This window comes from Cryptotermes secundus, unplaced genomic scaffold (assembly GCF_002891405.2).
Source record: "Cryptotermes secundus unplaced genomic scaffold, Csec_1.0 scaffold1415, whole genome shotgun sequence".
NCBI classification, from domain to species: Eukaryota; Metazoa; Arthropoda; class Insecta; order Blattodea; family Kalotermitidae; genus Cryptotermes; species Cryptotermes secundus.
Window position 1 is genome coordinate 454,755 of NW_019744143.1, and position 13,121 is coordinate 467,875.

The 13,121-nt window shown below is 38.2% G+C and overlaps 1 protein-coding gene across 3 annotated transcripts in view; it reads left to right on the plus strand.

Annotated features, from left to right (window-relative positions):
- The window catches only part of LOC111874595 (CCR4-NOT transcription complex subunit 9), a 32,467-nt gene that overhangs the window by 2,459 nt on the left and 16,887 nt on the right, over window positions 1–13,121 (plus strand). Inside the window, exons 1-3 of one of the 3 annotated variants that reach the window (XM_023870220.2) lie at window positions 9,293–9,551; window positions 9,634–9,758; window positions 12,073–12,388. In XM_023870220.2, coding sequence (XP_023725988.1) covers window positions 9,640–9,758; window positions 12,073–12,388 — 435 coding nt within the window. In that variant the 5' untranslated portion in view covers window positions 9,293–9,551; window positions 9,634–9,639. Of the gene's footprint in view, window positions 1–9,292; window positions 9,552–9,633; window positions 9,759–12,072; window positions 12,389–13,121 lie in introns of those variants that run through there. The other 2 variants (XM_023870219.2, XM_023870221.2) reach the window with 2 other exon arrangements.

Genomic DNA, 13,121 nt, shown 5'->3' on the forward strand with positions numbered 1-13,121 from the left:
TCAACAAAAGAAAAATTGATGCAAAGCAATTATTAAAAACCATAAAGAGACATTATGTTTATTTGTTGATAGAAGACTAAGAAGTTGTACTTATTTTTAAACGTAATAATGCAGGTTTGAAGAAACTGTCAGGTTTTGTCCGAATAAACAAACCTTCCAAAATGCCATGTGTCTTTTAAAGTGTGTACTAACGATGAATAGCATTTTACATATTTTCTTAAGTTGGACTTGAGGTTCTCACAACAGTGACTGACGAGAAGAGTGTTCTAGGTTGTAACACTATGTAGTTCAGAGAGCACCAAACATTCTTGAGGAATCACCTCTATCTTCACGTCAAAGGTAAGCCAAGCAAGAAACTAGCGTGAAGCAGGTATCAAGTTCAGCTTGAAGATGGAGGTGATACATTACTCCGAAATAGTGGGTTATCTCTGAACTACACAATATTACAAACCAGAAGACCAGACCCTCCGTGGTGTGTTACAATTATAAAACTATTAAAATTCTTAAGAAACTGTGAAATTTGAAGATCAAAATTTTCTTACAAGATGTTGGTAATGTAGTTCATCTGTGCCTGTCTCCAAGCAATCTGTGGCTGGCTGTCAGATGATCTCTGTGTATTAGGGCAGTAAGATGGGTGTGAAATTCTTATATGTTTGTGTTTGCACTAAATTGTAAGAGTTCCACCTTCATCTTACTATCCAAATACACTGAGATTATCTGAGAACCAGCAACAAATTGGTCAGCCACTCAGACATAAGAGGTACACTGCTGACATCATGTTCCGACTCGTGGCACAATCGACACTTCCGTAGCCTATACTCCTATGTGTTCAGCACATATTTTTGGCACCTCCTTTAAGTTTACCTTTTCCTTAAAAAAAATTGTTTTCACTTGAGGGTTTAAAACCTTGGACTCCTCTGCAAGGTATCAGAGCATTTTGAAAGTGAGTGTTCAATCCTAGCACTAATTTCTTACAGTTTCTTTTTCGTGAGCACCCATTGTTTTGATTTGGTTCTTTGGATTCCAATATTGATACTGTCCACATCATACATGAGCTATCATTGTTTCAGTGTAGCTAACACATGGCATTTCAACACAAAGCAATGCGGAGGACTGAATGTTCAGTACAGTAGCATGTTGGTATTGTAATCACCACACATAAGCTCACTTCATGGTCACTGATCAACAATTTATTGTGGTAATATTGCAGGGTAATTGTTATGTGTAGCATGCCACAAGTCCAGTTATTAGGAGAGCATGACTCATGTGCCTGAATGACTGACAAATTTGTAGCAGGCTCACTGTATAAAATGCTTTTGTCTTTTAATGGTGTGAGATTAATTTAATACAGAATGCTTCAAAATTGATCTTGTAATTTTGCAATTATTGCAAATAAGTTTTATTTCAAGGACACAGTGTATTTGATTTTCTTGCATGATGAAATAGGGCTCGGACAAAGCGTTTGTTAAGAATTTGTATGATATATGTAATATAAATTTTAATGTCTTACGTTCAGTAGAACCTCCTGAAAATGACTTAAGTGACTGAAACGTGTTAGGCTGAAAGACATTGTATGTTGTATTGTATTTGAAGGTTATTACGTGTACAAATATTAAATGATAATACAGTGGTCTGGATGCAAGTGTAACAAACTGGGTCTGTTCTCTGGTACAAGACCAGTGTCTGTACCACTATAGCACTAAATAGATATCAAATAATGTATGCAGCGAATATCATTTTCATTTCTTGTGTGTTGACACCATGTTTCGGTACCTGTTCAGTATAAGGTGACTGTCATTAAGGCTTGTCTTTATGTTATTAGTCCAGAAACATTTCCTTAAAAAGGACGTCTTGTTTCTAAATTCTGATTTCAAAGGGACTACTCATACTTCCAGATTAACCAGTAACACCAAATTAATCCTCTGACCTGTATATGTGAGGATTTATGTCTGCTGTTTGTTATTTCACTGTGAAGACAGAGGTTCTGGTGTCATTGCCCAAAAAATGGAAACACAAGTCACAGCAAACTACCATGAAGCCACTGGGTTTGATAGTGGTGATTGCAGTGAGGTGAGATAAACCACAAGCAGCAAATGTTGAGAGGTGCAAATTAATGTTGTGTCTGAAGTTTAGCTTTTTGTACTGTTGGTAGTCTTTCAGATAGTGAGTTTGCTGTCCTTGAGGAGGTAATGGTTACACAGCTAGACAGAAACTTTTCTTGCCTTTTGTAGACCTGGAAGGTTCATTTTTCATGAAGCCTACTAACAGACTCTGTTCCACGCAAAATAAATGCAGTCTGTATCCTCACATCCATTTTGGTATTCCATGTAATGTAACATATACTTTTCCTACATAAGATTGTGTCATTTTATTGCTTGAAAGGAAGACACAGAATGTGGTCCATACCTAAAGACCTGACAAGAGCTTCTACAGTGTCAGAAACCTGAAAGCTTGAAGTACTGTTTTTTTTTATATGGTGATATTTTATAAGAATTCTAACTTACATCTCCAAGTAAGTGGGATGATGAGTTCTGTCAAGAGGAATATATATTGTAGTACAGATGTATCTGTCTAAATTGGAATTGATGTTGAGATGGTTTGATACCTTCAGCGGCATTCTGGAATGATTGAATGTGATGCTGCTCATCCCATATCTATTGTTATGCAGAGGGACATACTCGTACAGTCACTTGCAGTTATAGAGCATGAGGTATTTCTGGTAGTAATCAGCATACTGCATATCAGGTGTGAAGGTTGAAATCTTTGTCTCTTGAGATAAGGTGCCATGTTTTCAAAGTAAGAAGCTAATGCACTGCCATGAGTGAAAATTGCCCTTGACCTTCAAATATACAGATGTACTAGTTGCATGGAGTTTTGATGCTTATGTACATTAATCACATTAAGAGATATTAATACTGCATAGAATTTTTTTTCCTGCTAGTTAATTAGATATATACCATACTGAAAAATAACAGAAACAAATTGTAGATCTTAATGAGATGTGTTATTATTTATATATTGCAGTGGATCCATTTTAAGAAGTTTCCCAAGGTACTCTTCATAATCACTGCTGTGAGAACCTCAAATTCTAGAAGACAGGCACACTTCTTAAGCAGGAAAATATAAAAAAAAAGGGTGGACTTCAGAATGTTTATAGAATTAATTATGTCCTTTGTAGAAAACTAATGAAGAAACGTTATATTTTTACACTGAATAAATGACTACAAGCACACATAATACATAGGTTTTCAGGTATATGCTATATGTTTTGCTGTCACAGTCGCAGAGTCTGTTGTGAAATGCTATTCTTTCTTGAAGAACATACCTACCTACCTATTGTTTCAGGGAAGAAGACCTACACCAATCTATAGAAATTATTTGTGTCACTTGTATTTTAAAGAATTTGAACATTTACACTTCCCAGAGTTTTCTGACAGTTGACTCTGGTATGTCAGTAAATGGTGACCATGCCGGTGTAATAGCAACAGTATTTTTCAGTTTTTTATTGCCATTGTTCTCTCCAAACATGTTAGGAACTCCATGAACAGTGGACAAGTTAGACAAGTTATCAGTGCACCACTGTTATGTCTCTACATACATGGCAAGAACTTCATATGCTTGAAGCACTTTGGCTTCTCTGATCTTCCAATTGCCAGCAGTATTACACCTTTTCAGAAACAGCTATTTCTGCACATAACAAGCACAGAAATCCTACCTTTACTCTTGCCTCCATGACAGGTTTAATTTTTGAAAGTCTCCCCCACCCAGGAGTAGGCTGGAAGACAACCTCCACTGAAAATAAACAAACTCCGTGGTTTTAGTCTGCAAGCGAACTATACCAACCGAGTGACCGCTGCTTGTTGGTGAAGTTATTGTCACCTGTAGCAGATAGAAACGTTAGTGTGGTCAGTGCAATGAATTCCCATGACTGTTAATTTTGGTTTTACCTGCATTAAATATATCCTTTAAGCACAGTAGATCACTGTAGGTGGTGGTGCAAGGGCCGAGAAGGCCCACCCCTTATACATTCACTCAGAAGTGATGGAAAAACACCTGTCTTCCTGGCACCTGATTTCCTTTTCACTTACACCTTTGGATTCCATGTTCATGGTTCTGTAGCTAAACTATGCATACTTTGTGAGTCAGTCAAGCCATCCATTAGGAAGTGTGAATTTATTCAGCCTTCTGTCATAATATTGGACCTTGGATTGGTATACATAATCCCTGTTTATGCCAAAACTACTCCAGGAACACTGATTCAGGTTTCTCATGTTTATAAGTTTTTAACTTGTTTCTGCTGAGATGAGTAGTTGCACATTGCTGAGTTGTATTTTTCATATATTATATTCATATATTATTCATTATAAGATAAGCAGCAACACACACAGAGAGAGTCTACACAGAACAATACCTGAACAGCGATAAAACAAGAAGTGGCCGCTGCAGCACTATAGACATAGGGCGTGTACCCCGAGAAAATTTTAATTTTTAAAAATTTGGAAAAAAAAAAACAGAAAATTTATAGACATTTTAATTTGAATTGCAGTTTTAAAAAAGTGCCAATTTTGGAAATCAAATTGACGCGTGTAGGTTAACAAAGATTTTATACATACATACAATTGGAAAAACTGGTGATTTTAAATTTTAAACTACGGGCAGTGTAGCAGTTACGTAAGAATACACACCTGATGATGGCCATTTAGGGCCGAAACATGTAGTGTGGAGGAAGGGAAGAAGAAAGAACTACAATTAAATTGTTGCACTTAAGACGGAGTTTGTCTCATATATATTGTATTTTTCATGTTTGACATAATATTATTTAGCATTGACACTGGTATGCTAAGTTCTTCTGTAAACTTTGTGCATGTCACATATGGTTCAGCATCCACTTTCTGAATGGTCTCCAGTTTCTCTGAAACTGATAGAGCCTTGTTTTCATAGCCATGCATAAAATATATATAATAAAGAAGTCACTTTACTTTTATGCAAATTCATGAAATTCAGCTGAAGTGTTCTTGCACACAAAGACCATGCTATGCTACCAGCTAGATGGATGGAGAATGTTATAAAGTCCTTGCTGGTTTTGCCTAAGTTCTACCATTCACTGAGTGCTACTGAGTGCTACATCACATTTTCTTTATGTGAACATCTGCTTTGTTTCTCATTTGTTTCTGTATACTCATAATGTAATCCAACCAAAATTTATTAAGTAGCTAATATGTTTAATACATACGTATCTTTAAATAGCTCTTGGGCAGAATATCTGTTTATGTGGGAAATGTTCTAACAAATGTAGGTGGATAATTCTTATAGTATTACTTTTGGGATCCAAATGATTGTAACTTTTCAGGCAGGATCCTATTAAGTGGGGTCAACTGTGTGTACAGTAATCACCATGCTCAGTTGTTTTCATAATGAACCATCTTTGATAGACTGTATACTGGTTACTTTGTATTTTATGCAAAGTATGTGGAGGTTACAGTGCACACATACAGACAGTTTAATTAGCCAGAGAACTTTGAGATCTTCTATACCAAGTTTATCAAAATTTGTAAAGAGATTTAGAAATATGGACAGATCGACATCCCTGTTACTTGTTCCATTTATGCACTGAGTGCAAATAACTCTCAGTGTGTTTTCTCACATCTGGTTCATACCTTTGTTTTAGCCAATCTGCTGAATAGACATTTCACAGCATTTTGTGTTTGCTGTTGAGCGTACCCAGTGTACTGACTAGTATGTTGATGTGTATCATGAATCCCCTTTGAGAATGCTGGCTGTCTCTCCTTCAGAAAGCAGTCCATTGCTGTATGCCTTTTTTCTTCAAATAAGTTTTAAAGATACATTACATAACATGCCATATCATTGAACTTTGTGGTTGAGTATTTAATATGTATGCTTCATAGTCAAGAGATCCTTGCTTCAGTTCACAGCTCTTGGAGTAGCTATAGTTTTTAAAATATGCCACAGTCTCTTCCTTACACATCCTATCCAATTCATCGTCCTGACATTCAATAGTTCATAAGCTTTGCAGATTAAAATGAGCTAATAAACCATAAATCAGCTTCCATGAATTTGCTGGGTGAAATTCCTGGATGCTTTGTGTTTGGTATCTGTAATATGAGGTCCATGCACCATAACATTCAGTAAGTGAAATGTAATGCAGTTGCTTCAGGTATTTGGTGACAAATTTCCTAACTTCTTAAATTACTGTAAATGCTATAGGGGAAGACATTACACTATGAAGCTCCTTATTTATATTTTTTGTACCTCTTTACATGCAGTGGTACATCAGTATATGTTACATTCAGATATTCTCTGCACTTTGAACAGTGTCAGTCTGTGTCTTCCCGCAGTGCAAAAGAAGATGAACGATTCTCTTTAATGATATCTTAGGAAAACATGTACTAACATAAGACATGTATCTCATTAAGAAACATAATTTAACTTGAAACATTAACATTTATTAAGTTTATGTATGTGTAATGGAGTACAGTAAACAAACTAATTTTTATATTGTGTAAAGTAAGATTCTGATCGACCATATGAATAAAGTTAAGGTGAATCTCCTTCCCTTACCAGATTTGATCAAAGTCTGTCAAGTGGGCTTAGAGTTGAAGTTTTCATGTTAATGGAATTAACTTTATGCAACTTATAACATATACTGCCTCTCAGATTCTTCAAGCCACACAGTGAACCTAAGAATTGCTATGATTAAAAATTATACAGTTTCATGATCCAATTCTATGAATACTTTGTGATAGTTCAGGTTTTAATTGCATTACATTTTTGTGATAAAGTGTTTAAAATTTTTAAGTGTTTGTTATTGTTAATACATGAAAATGTGCCTCATACAAGATTTATAGGCATGTGTCCACAAAAATTTCACGTGTTTAGTTCCAGTTTGTCATTTATTATCATCATCTGACTTTATCAAAAAATAACAGATCTTGCATGATTGTCATGGCTATTTACATTATATTGAAATTACCTTCACAGTAGATGAATCCTTTTTTAAGATCACTTACCACAGAAAGCTTCAGACTTCATTAAATAGTGCTAGTATTGTCTTATTTCAGCACTTCACATAGTCATCATGTTAGTACTGGTGGTAAGCGGCCTCCATAGTCTAGAGGTAACGTTCCCACCTTATGACTCGTGGTACGCGGGTTCAAACCCGGCAGAGGTCGTGGAATTTTTAAGGGCGGAAAAATTCAGGGAACAAGTCCTCCGGGAGGGACTTTAAGCCGTGGGTCCTGTGTCGTAGCTTTACGGCACGTAAAAGAACCTCATATCTCCAAAGGAGGTCACTGAGCTAAATTCAATTCTAACGCCTCTGATAGATGGGGGAAGCATTATAGATACCGCCAAGCCAGTAGAGGCCGAACTCGCTGGCTCAGTCGGGACTGATGGCACGCACCACTATCGGTAGGGTATAGAGACTGGTAGAATATCATAAAGGGAAGCACAATGGACCAATCCTGGTCTCAGTGCATGGGGAAACCCACCCTCTCCAATAACTAACTAACTAACTAGTACTGGTGGTAGGAAATTAAAAAGTAGAAAGCTGAGATGGCCTTTGGTGGTGTGGTGTCCATACAATGTGTTGCAAAAATGTTCCACAGAATTTATTGTATAGGGTGGGGGACGTGTAGATACTACAAACCTATCTATCATTCCTTACAAAGTAAGTAAAATAGTCTTAAATTATGCAGCAAGAATGATGTTATTGGAGTAGTTAATTTGTTATGGTTGAAACATCCATGTTATTTTGCAGATAGAAACATGACAGACCCTGTTTGGTGCATTTGGGAAAAAATGAGCTAGCTGTAGAAATGTGATATAGTTGAATGTGCTGGTTACCACAATATAGGTAGCCCATTTTCTATGCTAAAATAATCTCATGATTGTTTCAGATATTGTATTGAAGATGTGTCAGTCATATCCTATGACTAGATGATGATGATGTCATGACCAGATTTTTTTTAGCCTACTTTATTTTCAAAGAATAGTTGTAGGCATATGAGATCATCTTGCTGCATGGGTATCCCACCCTCTGGAACAACTTTTAAAGTTATGAATGCCTGTACACATCTTCATGAAACTTGGCATGTATATCATGCCACCTGAGGCTATATCAATGGCAGACTTCATAAATTCCTCCCATCAGTAATCAGCCTCTCACATTATTGAGTTCATAACCTTACCATTCCTTGAATGCCTGAACGTGTTAAAATTTTTTCCAGTTATATCAGGTACTCAAATTATACTCGAGCACCTTGAAAGCCAAGCGGCTGCCCATAAGGGAGGAGGTATTCTGTCCCATGGTCGAGAAAGATGACAGAAGGGACTGGAATGCAATATTGGCACGAGAAACCGAGGCACAAGATGGCAGTTACATCTGAGGAAAGAGAGGACATTCCGGCAGGATCTTCAGGAAGACCGTAGACCTGGAGACTGAAAAGCGAATGCTTGCGTCTTCGACTGGCTAATATAAATGGGTGACTGGACATTGTGAAGGGGTTGGACTCCTCTGAAACAAAAGAAGATACATCCAAAGCACAGCCCTCAGAACAAAGATGATGGTGGTACACTTGGACTGGCCCACACCTTGACAGGGAACTGCTTGGAAAGAGCGGCCTTAAGGAGGGAGCAATTGGAGAATAATCACGAGAACTGAGCTACAGGGAAGGAAGGCAAGGCCGATCACAGATGTCACAAGCACAACCATCGGAAAAGAATAAATGGTGGAATAGCCTTAAGGAGGGTGTAACTTGGCATGTAGACACGTTGCTAGACAACGACCTCGAAATAAGCCACTATATAACGGCCGTTGCTAGGTAACGGCTCCGCAAACAAGTATGTTTTTCATGGCAAGAAGATACAACTGAATAATGGAAGAGGTGTTTTCTACGTAGTCCATACCAAGCTGTGATACATGACAGAGACAGGAATAACGCGACATTATCCGCAAAAGTTGGCATAAAATTCGCCGACAAGCGGCGATGGCTCGGTCGGTATAGTTCGCTTGCGGACTAAAATCAAGGAGTTTGTTTTTGTAAGCGTAAGTATGAAAAACGTCCATGAACTTTTTTATTTATGACATCAATAGACCCTACAAATTTTAGCGCGTTATATCCATCATAATACGAGGGTAAAATATCTTAGTTATTTTATTTTCGAAAACCATTTTTCTGTGACAGCCATGCAGCATTTGCCGGCTTCAAGTCTTTTTCTGGCCCGTTGGAACTATATCTGTAATCCGTGGGGATGATCTTTGCGATCTTTGCGTCTTTGCTAACCGCTGACGGTAATTAATGATGGCGTTCTATTAGTTGTGTGTCGAGTCTAGCCACGCATATTTTTAGCTTTTGACGCAGGTAGCTGTTGTTAATTCCCTTAATTTGCTCCGCTCCATAAATTTTTATGTTTTAGAACCAGACACGTATTCAATAGACATGAATTAAGACTGCTTCACAGAGTTCACATCGAGATTTAATGTTAACCTCATTTATGGTTCTCTTAACGTTTTCTCTGCGTAATAAGGAGAGGTAGGTATGCATACATATTTATATACATATAACGAGCAGCAATGTAAGTAAGTGCCCTATTCTATTTATTTTTTGTTAACAGCTATCCATGAGTTCCCAGCAGAGTCCTGCCAACCTACAGTCGTCGGTAGACCGTGACAAGATATATCAGTGGATTATAGAACTCTCCAACCCCGAAACCAGAGAAAATGCACTGCTTGAACTCAGGTATTCTGTGGTTTGCATTTACAATTATTGGAGCATGCTTTCGAGCACTCGCACTTCTCTTATTTTGTGTTAACTAGTTATTTACCTGTTGACTACTACTCACATGCTATTCCGGGCTTATAGTAGATAATTTATGTGAGGCCAGGATCACTTTCTTCATTTTCTTTTAATTCATTATTTATTAATCACTAGACACTGCATAATCTGAATATTTGAAAGTATTATTATATTGATATAATGCAGGCTATCCAATCCCCAAATTGAGATTTGTTGAAGGAGTATAAAGTTTTGTCCATATAATTGTGTTAACTCTGCCAGTGTAATTACAAGTGCCCTTCACTCAGCAGCAAACTATATGATCACAGTGTGAACAAAGTAGCATCGTATCGTGAAAATATGCCTATTGAAATGAAAGTCTGATGGAAAACAAAGTGACAATTAATAACCAAAAACTGAAATTCATACTTCACAGTAAAGTTGTAGGTCATAGAATATGTCCATGTGGACATATGGATTATTGTGTGATGCAACTGTGTAGTAAAATTTTATTGCATGCAAGTGTGTTCCTGATTAAGTTCTATTTCAGTGCATTAGGTTGTTAGTGTATTTTACATTGGGAGGAACAGTGCCAGAGGTAGAGGTTGTGGCTTCACTCTCTCAAGGTTGCACAGCTGCTGCACAGTGCGGCTTGTTTACGCACAAATCAGTCCTGGTTATATTTGAACCACCTTGTACAAAACTAATTTTGCCTGTGGTTTTGGATGGATGTGAAACTTGGTCACTGACATTAAGGGAAGAACACAGACTGAGAGTGTTTGAGAACAGTGTGTTGAGGATAATTTTGGACTGAAGAGAGATGAAGTGACAGGAGGTTGGAGAACCTGCATAATGAAGAGCTTCATAACTTCTACTCTTCTCAAAGTATAATTAGAATGATCAAGTCATGAAGGATGAGGTGGGCAGGGCATGTAGCACGAATGGTGGAGACAAGGAATGCGTATAGGATATTGGTGGGAAAGCAGAAGGTAAGAGACCACTGGGAAGACCAAGGCATAGGTGGGTGGACAATTTTAAAATGGATCTTAGAGAGAGAACGGATGGGATGGTATGGTTTGGATTGATCTGGCTCAGGATAGGGACCAGTGGAGTGCTCTTGTGAACATGGTAATGAACCTTCAGGTTCCATAAAATGCTGGGAAATTCTTGACTAGCTGCAGATTTGGTGGCTCCTCCAGAAGAGCTCAGCTCCATGAGTAAGTAAGCAGGCTGCGCCATAGCTGAAGCGGTTAGTCGCTGGCTTCCCATTGCGCCAGCCTGGGTTCGATCCCGGGTCTGGTCAAGTGACATTTGTGGTGTACAAAGTGGTGCTGGGGCAGGTTTTCTCTGAGTACTTCGGGTTCCCCTGCCAATCTTCATTCCACCAATTGCTCCACAATCACCCTCACCGATCATCTGGGGCTGGTGCAATAGGCCAGAAGTGGCCGCAGTACAAGGGACTTAGTCCCATCCTACTTACTTACTTACTTACTCATGGAACTGAGCCCTTCTGGAGGAGCCACCAAATCTGCAGCTACTCAAGAATTTCCCAGCATTTTATGTACATTCAAGAACTGAGAGAAATAGTTCCTCCACCTATTCAAAATGTTATGGGAATCTGCAAGCAGATCGCCATTCTCATCCTTCACTAAATTAGTGCTAGGCTGGTAACCCCTCTTAAAGTCATTTATTCCTCTATACAAGTCTCTAATATATATGAATTATAAGCAAAAGCTGTTACACTGTAATGCAAATATAAATTTAAACAAAATTTGCTTGAGGAAAGAACTCATACCAAAATACGTGCACATGAAATTATACAGAAATAATGAAGCAGCTAGGTAAAGACAAACACAAGCTTAAACATTATGTATCACTCACTCATGGTGCTGAGCCCTTCTTGAGAAGCCGCCAGTTGTGCCGCTACTCAAAACATTACATATAAGGAACAAAATAAAATTCTTGTAGAAAAAGATGCAGCAACCAAACACACAGCTCTACGACACCCACATATGCAATGCAGACACATGGCAGTAGACACGGGCCAACGTTGAGCTAACCATAAACAGAAATTACAAGAAGAAATGGAACAAGTACACTTAACAAAAGAAAAAAAAAAGTTGTATTTTGGATGGAGGTGTAGTTTGTGAATGACACTTGATGTATGATGCAGTTCAGTAAATTTAACAAACTAAAAGTAGACTACAGCTGTGTCTGCCAACAAAGCAGTTGATATTTTGGTTAGGTATTAGTAATTCATTCTGCACTGTGCTTGCAGTAAGAAGCGAGAGGTTGTGCCTGACTTGGCACCCATGCTGTGGCATTCGTTTGGTACTATAGCAGCTCTCCTTCAGGAGATTGTCAACATCTACCCTGCAATCAATCCAGCCACCCTGACAGCGCACCAGTCGAATCGTGTCTGTAATGCTCTGGCTCTTCTTCAGTGTGTTGCATCACATCCCGAGACCCGATCTGCATTTCTGCAAGCCCATGTTCCTCTCTTCCTCTACCCATTTCTGCACACTGTCAGCAAGACTCGGCCATTTGAATATCTCAGGCTGACCAGTCTTGGTGTGATAGGTGCACTTGTCAAGGTAAGTGATTGCTGGAACCTTTCATAGCAAATCAGTAGGAAGCAAAGATGATTGCATGATGAGAAACTTTATGATTTCCTTACCTTTGCAGACTGTTTGACTCTTTAGTGCTGTAGGACATTTAGACACTACTCACTTCTGGGAATGGAAGATGATGAAATATTAAAATTTTTATCTGCATCATGTTACTTCAGTTGCAATAAATCTGTAAGAAAATAATCTTTCTTCTTTTAATTTTCACACTGCAAAGGTGATTCAGAAAGTTTCTGCATTTATTTTTATCTCCACAGTCAAATTTAGTATGTAAAGTGACATGTGTAATACTTTGTACACTGTCTCCCTGCTTCTTAGTGCACTTGTCTGGCAGTCCGAAAGCTTACTGATGACGTCAGAAAGAAAGATTTTTGGGCTGAATGTGAAGCACTGTTTCCTTTGTATCATCAGCTGCCTCTGAGAGCCCCATTAAGAGGTTACAACAGATGAAAATCTAGAGTTGCAAGGTCTTGAGTGTGTGCTGGATGGTTGAGAACTTCAGATTCCAGTCCTCAAAGTATTTCCCTAGTGTGTGTAGCAGCACGAGGTCGAGCATTATCATGCAAGGCAACAATACCTTCTGACTGTCTTTCCTACTTTTGTGTGAATGACATCCAGATCTCATTGCCATTGATGACGCTGTTATGTTATGAAATGACCCTATCTGTTATACACACACACACACACACACACACACACA